The sequence below is a fragment of the Bos mutus genome, chromosome 3 (assembly GCF_027580195.1).
Source record: "Bos mutus isolate GX-2022 chromosome 3, NWIPB_WYAK_1.1, whole genome shotgun sequence".
Lineage (NCBI taxonomy): Eukaryota > Metazoa > Chordata > Mammalia > Artiodactyla > Bovidae > Bos > Bos mutus.
Window position 1 is genome coordinate 27,849,426 of NC_091619.1, and position 16,154 is coordinate 27,865,579.

Consider the following 16,154-nt stretch of genomic DNA (forward strand, 5'->3'; position numbering starts at 1 on the left):
CATGCCTGTCTTATCAGTCTATGCTTGGCCGCCTCCCCATTCCCCCATCCCAACTGAGTAGTCAGTTTCTGAGGCCTGGAAGTCATCACATCTTCTGAGCCCCCAGCACAAAGTCTGGCTCTCATTAAATGTGTTGGGAATCACTGTTTTGAGGCTTGAAACCACTGCATTTGTGCTGTTTAGCATGGGTGCCAAGGGCTCCGTAAACAGTGCCGCTGTTTATTATTTCTGTGGGTGGCAGGCCTGGAGGTAAGTGCTCTACAGAGGCTGCAGCCCAAGGCGAAGATGAATTCACGGGGGGCATCCAGTGAGACTTGCTCCAGGGGATGCACAACTGGCAACGAGGCCCTGTTCCTAGGAGACTTGTAAGGAAAACTGTGCAAAAAAAGGACTGGCTAGGGTTCTGGCTGCTGGCTGTCTCATGAGGGAAGCTGCTCCTTCAGGAGAGCTTGTGTGCTGGTGTGTGCTCAGTCGCGTCTGACTCTTTGCAATCATGTGGATGGTAGCCCGCCATGCTCCTCTGTCCATGCGGTTGGTTCTTCAGGCAAGAACACTGGAGTGGGTTACCACTTCCTACTCCGGGGATCTTCCCAACCCAGGGATCAACCCACGTCTCTTGCATCTCCTTCACTGGCAAGTGGATTCTTTACCACTGAGCCATCTGGAAAGCCCGCAGGAGCACTTACACCTGTGCAAACTCCTAGTCCGGAGCACTTGCCTTCAAGCTCACGGTGAACAAGTTTGGAAGGAGAGGACAGCCCTGGACAGTGAAGACCCTCCTTCCTCCCTTTGTGCCTTTCCGTCTCCCTGTTCTTCTCAAACATCCATTAAGCCTGAGGAGTAGCTACCACCGCTATAAAGAGGAAGCCAGTCTAGTCTGGGAAGATGGGTCCATTAACAAGCTGTGACATACAGCAAGACACAACGACACAGCTGCTGGAGCCAGGAGAGACGCTGGGGCAGGACGTCGGTTGGGGGACTCCTGCAGTGGCCCATCTGAGTGACGACGAGAGTGGTGTGCAGAGGGCTCTTCCCTCCAGTCAGGCTGAGGACCCTCCAGAAATTGACACCCCCCCCCACCACAAACAAAGTCCTCTTGTTGCACAAGCCTGGCCACACTGCAATGTGGTTTCTATTCATTCATGTCTTTAAACCACCAGTCCACAAACTGTGAAGACATGTCCATGTCTGTGGACACTGACTGTTGTGAGGAAATGAAGTCGCTCAGTCGTGTCCGACTCTTTGTGACCCCATAGACTGTAGCCTACCAGGCTCCTCTGTCCGTGGGATTTTCCAGGCAGTAGTACTGGGGTAGGTTGCCATTTCCTTCTCCAGGGGATCTTCCCAAGCCAGGGCTTGAACCCGGGCCTCCCGCATTGTAGACAGACGCTTTACCATCTGAGCCACCAGGAAAGTCCAATTGTGAGGAAGCACATAGTATATACTTCACCATTATCCATTACATTTTTCATTAATCAATTGCCTGTCCAAGCTGGCTTTGACATTGCAGTGTTCCCACAGGTGCTGCTTTTCACACAAGCTCCATTCAGACTTCAGCATCTTTCAGTGACCTTCCCTAACTCAGATGTGTGTCTCACCTCCAGATTTGCTTCCTGCTCTGTAACTAGGCGGGCTTCCCAGGTGGCTCAGTAGTAAAGAATCCACCTGCCAATGTGGAAGCCACAGGAGATGTATGGGTTGGGAAGATCCCTTGGAGGAGAAAATGGCAACCCTCTCCAGTATTCTTGTGTGGGAAATCCCATGGACAGAGGGGAGGCCACAGTCTATGGGTTGCAAAGTCAGATGCGACTGAGCATGCACGCACTGTACCAGGCACTGGGCTTCACTCTACATGGCGTGGTGTTCTGACCTTGCAGCCTGAATACCGTCTATGACTGCGTTTTCTGCCTTCTGATGACCACTCATAGCAGTTCAGTCTCATAACAGGGTCCAAGTTCCGTAGAAATCATATCCCCTTTGAGAGTCTGAGCTACTTATTATAAGTTCCTTTTGTTTGTGATAACCAACTCTCCTAATGATGTCTTTTATTTGTACAACATCCCCTTTATCCTTCTTGCCAGACAGGTTCCTCGGCCTGTCCCATTCCCAGCACAGTCACGAGACACTCTACAATAAACCTGCTCAGAGCAGCAGACCTGTGTGTGGCTCTGTGATTTACAAAACACTTTCACATGTGTTATCTCATTTTAGTCATCACACTGCCCCTGTGAGGGAGACACGAATATTGCTGTTACCTTACAGATGAGGAATCTGAGATTATGCAGGCAGAATAGGGCTGAACTACAACCCGAATTTCAGATGTCTGCTCTGGGCCCTGCCACTGTCCCATCCTCAGGGAAATGGTAAGCCATGCTGATCTTTTCCAGACCATAAATCAGTAAGAGTTTTGAGCTGCCTCCTTGTCCTCATTAAAAACCCACAGAACATAAATCCCAATTTGCGGCTGATAATTTGTCTGCAATTTACAGGCTTTCAAATGAATACTAAAGCCCGGTTTAAATGAGATTACTTCTACCTCAATTTAAAATCCAGTGATAAAGACTTCCCTGGCCATCCAGTGGTTAGGACTCTGCTCCTTCACTGCTGTGAATCCAAGTTCAATCCCTGGTTGGGGAACTAAGTCTGCAAGCCACAAGCGACAGCCAAAAACCAAAACAAACAAACGAACAAAAAAACCCACTGATAAAACTAACGTTTCCCTTACCTACTTATTAAGCTAATGTTTCTAGCTTACATCATTAAAACTTCCCTTAGATATCTAAACAATATACAGCAGTAAAAAAATATTTCACCTCAATCTGGACTAAGGGTTGGAAAGGACAGAGAGAGAAAGAGAAGGGAATTTGTAGGTCATAGTCAGGAATGAGAGGAGAAATCCACAGCTGTGTGTGTTTACTTCCCCTCTGCTGGGAGGGAAAAATGCTTAAGAATCCAGGTCATCAGGCAGATATTCCAGGGGTAGAACATTGAATCTTCAGTCACTGCCAGCATAAACCATACACCTGCTTCACAAATCAGTGAGTAAACTGATCACATCATGCTGGAAGGCCCTGGAAGGGCATGGTGAGTTAGAAAATACTCGCATGACTTGAGGGTCCTAAACTAGATGACATTAAGCCTCTTCCAGATTAAAATAGGCTATACTTCCGGTCTGTAGAATACTCTGCCACATTCCTTGTGACGCCAATAAAAGTACCTGGCGTGATTGCCAACTTGAAATCTTTCAAAGCCTTTTAACTCTTGTTCCGTCCAAGCCTAAGTGGACAGCCAATTAGAAACAGTGATGGAGATTTCTCAGAGTGGCCCCAAAGGCTACAGGGAGCACTGACAGGTAACGGTGAAGGAGCAGAGAGGAGAAACACGACGAAGAAAAGCATCATAGCCGCACTGTACATGCATAATTGGTTCTGAAGGCATCAGGGCAAAGCGACACCATGCAGTAATTGATGTTGATAACCCTGAGTCACCAAGAGGTTAAAACATAGATATGTCACTGCGAGCTGATCACTCAACTCATTTACAAAGTATTTATCAGACACCCCATGGGCGCCTGACTCTGCCTGGATCCCCAGCATAGCAAGATGAATATGACATGGTCCCTGCCCTCAAAAGGCTCTCTGGACTTTAATTTCTTCGAGTGTAAAATGAGGGAGCTAAACTCAATGATTCCTAAGATTCCTTCCTGAAAGTCCTAAAAGCTTTAGGCATTAGGACTTGATCCTCAACAGTCCTATGAGATGGTAATCCAGATAACATAATCCTACTTTGCAAATGAGCACTGAGACTCAAGGAGGTTAGCATCTGACTCAAGGTCACAGAGTGGATGAGGAGCAAAGCCTGCACACTCAGCCACACGAACCCATCACACTGAGATGGAAAGGTCTTTCTCCCTTCCCTGTGCTCTCTCCACACTATCTTCCTTCCTCCAAAAGGACAGGCAGAATAGATGGAAAACAGCTCATGCATTTCACAGCTGCCTGGATTTATAGGTCTCGAATATAATATTCAGCAGCCACAAAACAAAAATCATGTGCAATTGGACAGTAATAAGTATCTGTAAGACCAAGTGCAACCAAAGTGCATCGAAGGATCTGTCAAAACCAACAGCAAGTAAATCCAAAAAGTCAATAGTGATGGCTTCTAGGGACACATGCTGAACAACTGAAATATCTCGAAGGGAGAACATGTGGTAGAAGGGAAAAGGCAGCTTGGGAGCACTGTATTTTTTTAAAAAGAAAACTAAGACCTACACACACACATCATTGCTGGTGGAGTTGGTTTAGGTGCAGAGAAAGGGTGGAGGTGCTTCCACACAGCCTGCCTTCTTCCCTCACCGCTGGCACAGGACACCTGTCAACCCTGCTGTTGTTGATCATGTACCGATTATGGTGGGAAACACGTGCTCTCTCTTCCCATAGACAATGTACAAGTGGAGATCGATGGCAGCCAGAGAACCAGTAGATTGAGACAGACGGCTGATCACCACGCAGGGACGCCAGCTGCATACTGTCTGATATGGGACTGCAAGTCACAGCCCTGGGGACAAGCATGCAGTGAGCACCTTTATTTTCCTGGATGTTCTGCTAGATATTTTATACACAGTAGTCCATCTACCACTCACAACACATCTGTGAGTGGGTAACACTCACTGACACTCAGAGAATTGATTTGCCCAGGATCATACAGCCAGTGAGTGGCTGAGCAAGGATGTTTTTTTCCCCTTGGTGGCAAAAAGCTTTATTGTTTCTATTTAGTCCAAGGATTGGGAGAGGGCTCCAAGGTGGTTTAAAAGCTGCCTAGTGGTTGCAGAGAGGGGCTTCAGACAGAAGCCCTTTTAGGGGGGCTCCTCAAAGGTCGCTGGGCTCCTGAGGCTCCTAGCCGTGCTTAAGGGTGAGCCTTTGGAAGAGATATTCACCCAGCACAGCATGGGGACCAGCCAGCCTGCAGAGGTTGGTCAGGTGGTCACCCATCTTCCGAAGAGTTTCACCTCCTCATCTAGGAACTGGCTCTCCAGGAAGTCACAGAGGTGGGGGTCTGCGTGGGCAGAACCCAGGCCATGCAGATCCAATATGGCCAGGTTTGGGTTCTTCTGTATGAGAAGGGTGGCTTCCATAGTGTCCCAGGTTTTACACCACTCATCTTGAGATGGCTTCTGCACATCCTGGAGGAGGGCATGGTGCCACCCGACTGGTTTTGCATTTTCAAGAGGCCTTTGGCACCCTCACGCTTCTCCTCAGCCAATTTGTAAAAAAAAGTGGCCCAGGCCCTCCAGAGCTACATTATCTCAGTGGGAATAGAAGCCCAGAGAGAGGTAGGCGTAGGAGGCCGGCAGACATGCTGACCAGGTGGTTGATGGCGGGCTCCACCTCAGTGGAATAATTCTGACAAATCTGGGAGTTCATCAGTTCAGTTCAGTTCAGTCACTCAGCTGTGTCTGACTCTTTGCAACCCCACGGACTGCAGCACGCCAAGCTTCCCTGTCCTTCACCATCTCCCGGAGCTTGCTCAAACTCACGTCCATAGAGTTGGTGATGCCATCCAACCATCTCATCCTCTGTTTTCCCCTTCTCCTGCCTTCAATCTTTCCTAGCATTAGGGTCTTTTCCGATGAGTCAGTTCTTCACATCAGTTCATGGTTGATCAGTAATAAGGAGTTAAGCTCAAAAAATGATGTAGGCTAAATATCGTATATTAACACATAGACATGGAATCTAGAAAGAGGGTACTGATGAGCCTATTTGCAGGGCAGCAGTGGAGGCGCAGACACAGAGAACAGACTTGTGGGCACAGCAGGGGAAGGAGAGGGTGGGACGGATTGAGGGAGTTGCATGGAAACATACACATGACCACATGTGAAAGAGATAGCCAGTGGGAATTTGCTGTGTGATGCAGGGAGTCAGAACCGGTGCTCTGTGGCAACCTAGGGGAGGGGGTGGAAGGTGGAAGGAAGGTTTAAGAGGGAGGGGACATAGGTACACCTATGGCTGATTCATGTTGATGTATGGCAGAAACCAATACAATATTGTAAAGCAATTACAATATTGCTTTACAATATTGTAAAAGCAAATTTTTAAAAAAAAAAGAAAAAAAAAAAATCCCAAAATGGTGTTGGCTGATGGAGGACAACTGAGTGGCTGATTCCAAAGGCTGCGACTGGAAAAAAAGTTGGAGGGTGGTCAGAGGCTGGAGCAAGGAGCCTCCCTGGGTCTTTTTCATCCGAGCATGAGACAGATCCATGGGACCGTGGGGGAGCGCTGCACCTGAGCAAGGATTTGAACTCAGCTTGCGTTCAGAGCTCCAGCTTTTCCAGCTCCTCCTCATAGCCTCTAAGACTGTGTTCTGGCCCCACGACACTTACCACGATGCAATCTTGGACCAATCATTAAATCTCTTATATTCCTCAGGCTCCTGAGAACTGCCTGTCTTATGGAATTGTTGTAAAGTCCGAGGAGATAAAAAGCACGAGCCTTTCTTAATCTGAGAAGACTCCTGCAATCAAGATGATGTCGATAATGATAACAATGCTTACTGAGCACCTATTATGTGCCAGGCACTGGTTTGCTGCTTTACAAGGATTACCTCACTTCGTTCTCACAGCAATACGTGGAATTGGTATTATCTGCATTCTATAGATGAAGAAACCCAGGCTCGAAGAGAAGTAATAGGAAATAGGAAAATAGTAAAGAGAAGTTAATAGGAAACCTGGGCTCAAAGAGAAATGATAGGAAATGGCAGGGCTGGGGAGGGAATGGGCTTAACTACTCCATGATCCCTGCTGTGAACCAGATGCTGAACAACAAAGGTCTCCCCACTGCCTTCTGTAGCTTTATTGCCTTCCTCCCCTGTGGCCACAGGGCTTAGCCTACTTTGAGGCGTTCTTAGATGTAGGAGCTAGAAATTGTCACTGTGAGAAGGCCAGCATGTCCCACAGTTGAAAAGAGACTGCATTCTGTTTTTGCTCGTCTTTGTCCAACTGAATTGAAAAATGCCACGAAAAACGTCTACTTCTTGCCGAACTGAGTTAGGGGACAAATCTGCCCAGAGTTCCAAGGGTTCACAGTCTCCCCGGGGGACCACAAATACAGTATTTATTGAGCCTCGTCTCTGAGCCAGGGTCTGGGTGAGGCCCTGGGGACACAAAGAATAGCAAGACACCACACGTGATGGTCCTGGCTCCACCTGGGATGCGCACAGGGTAAATCGGGGCCCAGAGGGTTAGACCCTGAGCCTGCTGGAGGGTGGGGGCCCAAGGGAGACTGGAAACAGCCAGGAAGGCCTCCCAATGGAAGCGGGGCTTGAGAGCTACATTGATAAAGAGTTGGCATATATCGTCTCTAACCCTCATTGCAACAATCCTCTTGGACAGATATTATCTCATAGATAAGGTATTAAGTAACTTGCTCAAAGCATCAGAGCAGAGCCAGATGCCAACCCAAGGAGCGTTCTGATTCCAAGCTTGCCAGACCCTAAAGTAGCACCAGGCTACTGCAGAGAATACAGTGTTATAAGCTACGATGGAGAAAGAAGCAACACACCAGGAGGGGCTGGTACAGGGGAGGGTAACCGAGCCGCCATCTCTGAGGTGTCAAGAAGGACAAATGGTGTGAGCCAGCCGTGGTACAATGATTCAGGACAGGCCTGCACAGATTCTTCATTATTCTAGTGAGTCCTCTAGGTCCTAGGCGGGGAGGAACACTCTAAAGCAGGGGTCCTCAACCCCTCTAGCAGGTCCTGCACCTGTTAGGAATCAGGCCACACAACATTTGAGCAAGGGAAGTTTCATCTGTATTTACAGCTCCTCCCCATTACTCCCTTTACTGCCTGACCTCCGCCTCCTGTCAGATCAGCGGAGGCATTAGATTCTCATAGGAGCGCAAATCCTACTGTAATTGTTCATGTGAGGGATCTAGGTTGCATGCTCCTTATGAGAACCATCTCGAAACCATCTTCCCCACACCAGTGCATGGAGAAATTGTCTTCCACAAAACTGGTCCCTGGTGCCAAAAGGTCAGGGGTCACTACTGTAAAGAGTCAAGGCCTCAAGGCCATGTGCCCAACAATTCAGGGGATGGGGTGATTTTTTTGGTGGGAAGGTAAGGTAAGATGAGGAGTCAGATTTGGGTTGTAGGAAAACTACTCATATGACTTGAGCAAAATAATAAATTAAGAAAAGCAAACAGGAAAAGGGAGTATTTAAGGATTCAGGCATTTGGTAGAACCCAAGGGCTAGTGAGGTATTGTGACCATGGGAGGGCTGGCTGAGATCACTGCTCACAGCCCGCATCAGCTGCCCCCTCCCCCTGCCTCTGCTTCTGTCTGCTGTCTCCTCATCCTTTGCCCTCTGTGGTCTGGCTCTTACTGTCTCTCCACGGCAGGGAAAAGATGCTTCCAGACACTCTCTCAGACCTAACGTCTCTGATCGCAATTCTAAATCCCCAGGAGAGGCAATCTGATTTGTTCCCCTTGGGCCACACAGTTGTGGATGAGGAAGTATGGTGTCCATTCTCAGAGAAGGCTGAGTTGGGAAGGCTGGAGGTCATGACCCAGAGGTCATGTCAGAGTGTTCTGGAGATGTGTCCAACTCCAGATATTGTCAGAACCCATGTTCTGGAGAGAGGCTGCCAAGAGGCCTTCGTTTTTACTTTCTCATTCTGCTCTGCAAAATAATACACTGGCTTCCACATTTATAATTCTTCTGTGGCATAATTAAATCCATAAATAAAGATTTAATCTTTGAAGCTCTGCATTGTGAGAGCAGAAGTTAAAGAGCAGGCAGAGGAGCGCTTACCAGCCCTGGTGGCCGGGGCAGCAGAGAAGGTTGCATCCTGGCTGCTGGGGCAGAGGAACAGGAGAGGCTGCAGCTGCAGAGAGGGGCTAAGGGTGGAAGGATGGCTCCTGCCCTCTGGCTGAAGCCTAGAAGAGCCCTCCTAGAGCAGAGACAGTACTGCTGAGGCTAAAAGTCCTATCCTGCAGGCTGGGAGACACACCAGTACCATCTCCACAGCTCTCATAGTGAGCATGTTCTGACCTAAAGCAGGTAGAGAAATAAGGGTCGGTGGAAGGGGATGCTTCCAGGAAACTTGGGGAAGGGTCCCTATGCTAGGAGAAGGAATCCAGAAAGTCTGCGACTGGAGGAGGAAAAGGGAAAGGACTCTGGTTCCTGTTTAGCTCAGAGCCCGATCCCAGAGGAAGCACTGACAGCTGAATCAACAACTTCATTCCTTATAAGTCTGCCCTCTCCCTCCCCACCATCTGGGACTCAAGACAACACTGGCTCAGATTCCTCCATGAAAAAGTGACAATATGAACACGTTGGTTTCTCTCGTGGGCAGACACAAAGGCCAGCGCTGGGGAGGAAAGGATATTGAGAACAAAGAGGAGAGCTGGGAAGTGAGGGTGGGGAACTCTTGAGGGCAGAGTAGGGGTAAAGGGGACCTCTTCGACCCTGCTTGTGATGCAGACACACGCCTGGACCAAACATCTGGCAGACAGCTGTCCCCACAGCAGCAGCATCGCCTGCTTCTTGACTCCATTCCTGCATCCCCATCCCTGGTGGTTATTGTCTTCAGGCTGGGGGTTGGAGGCAGATGTGGAACTTCTCCATGGACTCTTAGCCCCTCTCTCCCCCATTAGGGCCACTGCTTCCCACTGTCTTTTGTTCAACCCAAACCAGAGGTCATAACCTGCTTCTGTCAAGTGACATGTAATGGAGGGTCTGAGAAGGGGCTGTGAAGCTGTTTTCTGATGATAGGATTCAGCCACCAAGGTGCTCTCTCTAAGCGGCAGTTAATTTCCGTTAATGAATTTGGACAGTTCACTGGATCGGCCCACACAGTTCCACTCACCTTCTAAAACGGCTTCCAAAATAGCACTAACTATTGTACAGGAGCCAAAAAGGAAAAAAAAAGAAAAAAAGAAAAGCAGAAAGTAAGAAGTGACAAGACCTCAGAGATTTCTGCCCTTTCAGAAAAGTCTGAGTGAACTTTTCCAAAAAAAATTTAAGCAAAAAAAAAAAAGTAAATAAAAAAGCTGCTTTTTTCCTCATTGAGGAACCCGGGAAAGAAAGATGACATAAAGATAGGCACACACATGGTGAGGTTGAAGGACCAGTTTTTCGTCCTCACTCCTCACACTGACGGAGAAGGCAATGGCACCCCGCTCCCCACTCCAGTACTCTTGCCTGGAAAATCCCATGGACAGAGGAGCCTGGTGGGCTGCAGTCCATGGGGTCACTAAGAGTTGGACACGACTGAGAGACTTCACTTTTACTTTTCACTTTAATGGACTGGAGAAGGAAATGCAAGCCACTCCAGTGTTCTTGCCTGGAGAATCCCAGGGACGGGGGAGCCTGGTGGGCTGCCGTCTATGGGGCCGCACAGAGTCAGACTCGACTGAAGCGGTTTAGCAGCAGCAGCAGCAGCCTCACACGGATGTCATTTACACAGTCCCAGAGCTATTCCCTCCTCAGGGTCTTCAAAAAGCCACTTCTGCCGTTTGGTGCTGTATCAAGATACCTCTACAGACAGGGCCCCGTCCTCTATCCAGCAGCTTAGGGTCAGGCCCTTACCCGAGTGTCACATTAAAGAGCCGAGCTCCTCCCCTCCCCTGCCCCGCCCCGTGTACACGCCCCCTCCTCGGAGCCCGGGCCCCTTGTCTCCAGGCCTGCGGGAACTCCTCCTCCTCCACAGCCTCTCGTGCACCGTGCGCTGCGGAACCAGATGTTCCGTGGGCAGACGCCTCTGTGGGCTGACAGGTGGTGATTACTGCTGCCAGCCTCACATTACGGAGAACTGAATGGGAGCGAGCCCCCCCCCCCACACACCCTCGCCCCGTCCCGGGCTCCCCACAATAGGGCCTTTGTGAGGTGCTTCAGAGCTTTTTTTCCCCTGCCTCCCCAACCTACGTCAGGAGCAGCTCTGCCCGGAGAGACAAGAAAACAAAAGGAGGATGGCAGGGCCCTGACTGATCAACCTTACCCTGGGCCGGGGCTGGGCGAGGGAGAGATATCCTCGGGGGAAAAGACCAGGTCCCTTTCCCCTCCTGCCAAGAGGTTAATAACCAGGACACACACCCCACCCCCCGCAGGGCTGCTCCGAGGTCAATTTCACTGTCAAAGCAGTGGATCTTGTCCATCAGAGGACCGTGCTCCTGAATGTTGGACATGAGGATGAGGCTAGAATGGGGCCTGGTACAGAGCTCAGCAGATGCCTAGAGAATGGACTCCAAAACCTAGGTTTCCATCTGTCCCTTCTGCCTTCCCGCACTGGCCTTCTGTACGTCTCGACCAGAGGCCAGGGTGCTAGGCAGCAAAGGGTTAAGTTTCCAGGACTTCTGGACAGACCTCCCCGAGGTCCGGGACTGAGGTAGGTAGGTGGGGGCGAGGTGGGTGGAGAGAAGATGTGTTGGGAAACTGGTAAGGACGTGGTCACTGCCCCTCCTCCTCACCCAAACCGCAGACGCCGTGGCAGCCGGAAAATCAGAGCGCTGCAGACCAAGAGCGCAATTGAGCAACATGGCCCTGGGGGTGAGCCCCATGCTAGAGATGGGAGCGGGCTTCAGCGTAGGGGGCGGCACAGAGCCCACGTCAGAAGTGAGACAGTTCTTACTGAACACACATGTATATTCAGGGCTCTAGTTCCCACGTTCGACTGCAGTGTGACTAAAATCCATTTTCTGCTTCAAAACCTCAGAGAATTGGAATTGGAAGCTCTGCCCCTGGGCCCCAGTCCCGTGGCTACAGGCGCGGTGCCATCTGGGGTTCTGGGAAGGCTGGTGTGGACAACGGTGGGTGTGGAGGGAAGCCTTTCGCCCAACCTCCCTAAGTGGCGGATACCCCGCCTCCCCAGGCGCCTCCCGATGAAGTCTGTAACTAGAGTAGCCCCTCTGCCTTGGCCTGGGAGCCTATCCAAGGCCCTAATGTGGCTTAAGGAGTGGCTATGTGGCAGAGGAGAAAATGGACGATCATGGGGAGAAATCTGATCCAAGGGCTACCCCAAACACACACAGCCGAGGAGCAGTGGATTTTCCTTTTAATGCAAAAGTCTGCAGTACAGAATGAGTCCCATTCTCTAGGGCACTGAAGGGAAAGGGAGAGAGGGCAGAGCTAAAAGTCTCCTCTTCACCCTCTCTCCCCTGACTCCCACTGAGGCCAGAAATATTCTGTTGCCTGATCATTGTGGTTGCCCCCATATATTTAAGGGTCAGAGCTCTGGAACTGGGTCGTCTTTCACTGGCTTGTAATTTGTTTACATGGGGCAGCAGAGGAGTGAACATTTGGGGCTTGCTTTCTTTTAGCTCAGAAAGGATTCCTTAAGATCTGGAGTCCCATGTGAAATGCATGGGGCCAGGAGAATTTAGCTTCCATGGATTAAAAACACGAGATTTGAATCACAACTTGCCCACATCTGGAGAATGAAGAGCAGGAAACTTAGTCAGGATATAAATGTATGGAAGTGAAAGAAATTCAAAAAAATAAGACCAGCTCCCTCAAACTTCTTCCTCTTTCTTCCTCATCTCCAGCTTATAGACAATCTGGTAGCCATCATCCCAGGCGTAGAGCTGGCGCTCACGGGGGTTATAGCGCAGGCTGGCATGGGCACCATATCGGCGGGGGAAATAAGGGAGTGCTGCCCTTTCAGGGGTCAGGGTGCCGCTGGCGTCAAAGGAGCACTGGATGCGGGCACGGCTGGCGGGGCGGGTATTATAGACGACGTAGAGGGTCCCACAGATGACAAAGGCGGCCTCGGCATTCTCGCGGGGACACGGGGTATCCCACTGCTGCTCTGTGTCCAGTGTCTGTGGGTCTAACTTGGCCAGACACAAGTGCCTGTCATCCTCCCGGGTGGCATAGACAGCCCAAAGGCCCTCCTCGTCAGCCGCCAGGTCTATGTATGTGTCTGCCGTCAGCCCATATGGGGGGATCAAGCCCTCCGCTGGGAACACTGAACTGTCCACCACTGTCCGGTTTGCCAGGTGGAACTTAATGAGCTGCAAAGTGTTCTGCAACTCACCGCCCCCTCCAGGCCCTCCAGGGGGCCTCCGGGCATAATACAGAAAGCCACCATACACCAGCTGGCCCGTGCCTACCCAGGGGAAGGGCACCCGGACCCGGGAAGCCTTCCGGGCGGCCATGGCAAGGGTGAAGTCACGCAGTCTTGGGAAGACAAAGGCTGTGTCGTTCTGGGTCCCATCTAACACGTAGATCTTCTCTGCTGGGCCCAGTGGATCCTTTGTCCATAGACCGGCTGGGCCACCAAACCGCTTCAGGATCTTCATTGATCTCACCTGAGAGATTGTGTAGCCACAGTCTCGTGGGAAAGGAGAAAAACACAGGACAAGGAAATACAGGCAAGAGTTAGATGCTCACTGTAGGAACCTCCCTGGGTGGGCAGTTTGGACAAGAGCGGGCATTTGCCCAGTGAATACCTCTACTCTATGGAAGATTGGGAGAAAGGGCACCAGAGGCCTGGGTCCCCAGAAACTCTCCTTAATGAACCTGATATTACAGAGATTTCCCTAAAAGAGACTCCAGAAGATACAGCCAAATAGACTGGGATAAGGAGAAAAAAGGGAAAAACCCAAGGAAGAACACAGGGGTCTGTTTCAGATTAGCTTACCTGTTATCATATCGTACTTCTCATTTCTTCTGCCCTTGCCTTTGGTCCCAGGGCCTCCGGTCACCTTCTCATCAACCTCTACACATGGCAGGGCTGGATTCTGGGTCTCTAGATAGTCCACCTCCCGCTCCAGACGGTCTACTCTCCCGGAGATGGTGTCAGCTTCAGTTCTGAGCGCCTCCCGTTCCTTCTCGGCCACCTCCAACAGCGGCAGCATCTTGTTCTTGAAGTCCCGCAGCTCAGCAGCATGCCGACTACTCTGGTCCTGGCACTGGGCCAGCCGTTCCTGAAGGGATGGGGCAGCAGGAAGGAGGGCTGCAGGGTCACAACTCCCAGGCAGGAAGAGGCCCGAGCAGGGAGTCGGGAATGGAAAAAGGCACAAACTCAGGCAGTCATCAGCATTCCCCGCAATCCCCACAGAAAGGAAACAAAATGTTCAAGACGCTAAATGTGCAAAGAGCTGGGCTAAGACCCACGCAGGCCCCTATCCTGACTTTGCATCCTCTGGCCTGCTCTCTGTGAGCAGTGCCACCGAATCATCTGAGCCTCTAGGGCAGTCTAAGTGCATGAGGGTGAGAAGGGATCTCTGCTCCATTATGCTATCCCCCTCTTAGGAATTAGGATGCTACAGGCTCCAAGCCATTAAATAGCAAGTTGCAGATTCTCTGAGAACTTCCAACTTTTAATAGAACCATCAGCTCCTCTTGAGATGGATAAATCCTTGCAATTCTAGCTCTCATTTCCACTCTGTTCCCTTATCCCATTTAATCCCAGGGGTGAAACACAGAGGTCTATTTGCTTTAGAACTGCACTATGAATGTCGGCTTCCCTGGTGGCTCAGTGGTAAAGAATTCGGCTGCAATGCAGGAGATGCAGAAGACTTGGGTTCAATCCCTGGGTCCGGAAGATCCCCTAGAGGAGGAAATGGCAACCCATTCCAGTATTCTTACCTTAAGAATCCCATGGACAGAGGAGCCTGGTGGGCTACAGTTCATGGGGTTTCAAGAGTCGGACAAGTCTGAGCACACATGCACTGCACTCTATGGATGTGGGGAAAGAGGAAGACTTGGAATTCTGAGAATCCTTATTAAAAGATGGAGGTTTCTGTAGGTACTTACAGAGCCTAATTTGTCATCCATCCCCAGGTCCCTGACAAACTGGGTGAATCAACTTAGAAGATATGGAATCCTTCCGGGCTGGGCCAGAAGAGTCACTTACCTCTAAGGCAGCTAATCGGCGTTCCATGTATTCCACAAGGTGGTGCTGCTGTCCTTGAAGGGGTCCCAACCATGACAAAAGGAGCAAGATGAGCGCAGTGCGGGGCCCCATGGCAGTGGAATAGTAGGGCCAGAGTGTGTGCGGTCGGCCTCTTCCACTCCAGCCGGCGGGTTAGCTTTGGAGGCGGGCTGGGGGCGGTGCCTTCTCTCCTTCTCCATCTCTGGTCTCTCTCACTACTCTGGAATGCTTTCAGTCTCTTTAAGGCCCCAGCCCCCTCCTTTCCGCCTGGACTGATCAAACACAGATGGCCCCATTGCAGAGCAGCCAGAAGCTTTAACCACTTCCTGCCTAGGCTGCAGGCTCCCCACGAGAGGAGAAGGGGACTGGAAACCCTAGGGCAAAGGCCTTCTGGGCAGTCATCCAGGAAAAGGAGCTAGCAGGGGGAGGCAGAAACCCCAGAGAAAACTCAGCAAACTGTTATTTCTGCTTTAGAATGCTTCCGACGCTGACTTCAGAAACATTCTTCATTTATCCTTTCCTTTCCCAGCAATAATACCATGGATTGTTTTCTGCCTTTGGTGGAAGCTGGAAGCAGGGGAGATGAGGTCTGAGGGGAAGAGGTGGGAAAAAAGGCCATAGTGCTCACGTCTGTAGTACCTTCCTCTACAGCTCACTGGCGCCACCTTGTGCTAAGCACCCGGTATCATCTCAGAATTAACAAGAAAACCAAGGCTTAGACTTCACCTCCAGTGGAAAAATTTCCACAAGGCAAGCCAAGTAGACCGAATTTACAAGGGTTTTCATGATTAAAATGCACCTTTCCCCACGGACTATCCAATTACTTAAGGAGCCTCTCTTTGATTTAGCCTAAGAAAGACAATGTAACCGAGATCAGAACTAAAGAAACAAAAAAACCCAAAACAGGTCACTGAGAAATTAGTAAATTGATTCTTGATTATCTGGAAGAGAGCCTGACAGCAGAGTCATTCTATATAGTCTTCCTTTGCCTGAAAGCTCCTAGAATATTATCTTACCAAAACTAGGGAGTGTTCAGTGCACACTAATTTTACACTCATTTAGGGGGAAAAAATCTGAAAAATGTATGTTTGTGGTCTAAATTAAATGTATTCTGACTTCCCTAGTAATGGGAGAGGACAGACTATTGATAATTTCTCTTGGTTACGGCTCCAAAGGGCATTTCTGTTTTTTCATTTCTGTTTTCCAACTATGACTGCAGGAGCCCCAAATGAATTAATGGCCACTGTAAGATAGACTTGTCTTGAAACACATACGTCAAAA

General features: G+C 50.0%; 1 protein-coding gene across 1 annotated transcript; it reads right to left on the reverse strand.

Moving 5' to 3' along the window:
• Positions 1 to 12,033: 12,033 nt before the first annotated feature.
• On the reverse strand, positions 12,034 to 15,086 carry OLFML3 (olfactomedin like 3). Its single transcript, XM_070367457.1, has 3 exons — positions 14,856 to 15,086; positions 13,638 to 13,923; positions 12,034 to 13,328 (listed from the first exon to the last, which is right to left on the reverse strand). The coding sequence occupies exons 1-3, from the start codon at positions 14,964 to 14,966 to the stop codon at positions 12,508 to 12,510; spliced, it is 1,218 nt and encodes a 405-aa protein (XP_070223558.1). The 5' UTR covers positions 14,967 to 15,086; the 3' UTR covers positions 12,034 to 12,507.
• Positions 15,087 to 16,154: the final 1,068 nt, after the last annotated feature.

What these genes read in the sequence shown, in the direction of transcription:
- OLFML3 (XM_070367457.1), bottom strand. Translation starts at nt 14,966, where the DNA reads ATGGGGCCCCGCACTGCGCTCATCTTGCTCCTTTTGTCATGGTTGGGA. An exon ending in GCCGATTAGCTGCCTTAGAG is followed by an intron (nt 13,924 to 14,855) that starts GTAAGTGACTCT and finishes CCATCCCTTCAG; the next exon opens with GAACGGCTGGCCCAGTGCCA. An exon ending in GAAGTACGATATGATAACAG is followed by an intron (nt 13,329 to 13,637) that starts GTAAGCTAATCT and finishes CTTTCCCACGAG; the next exon opens with ACTGTGGCTACACAATCTCT.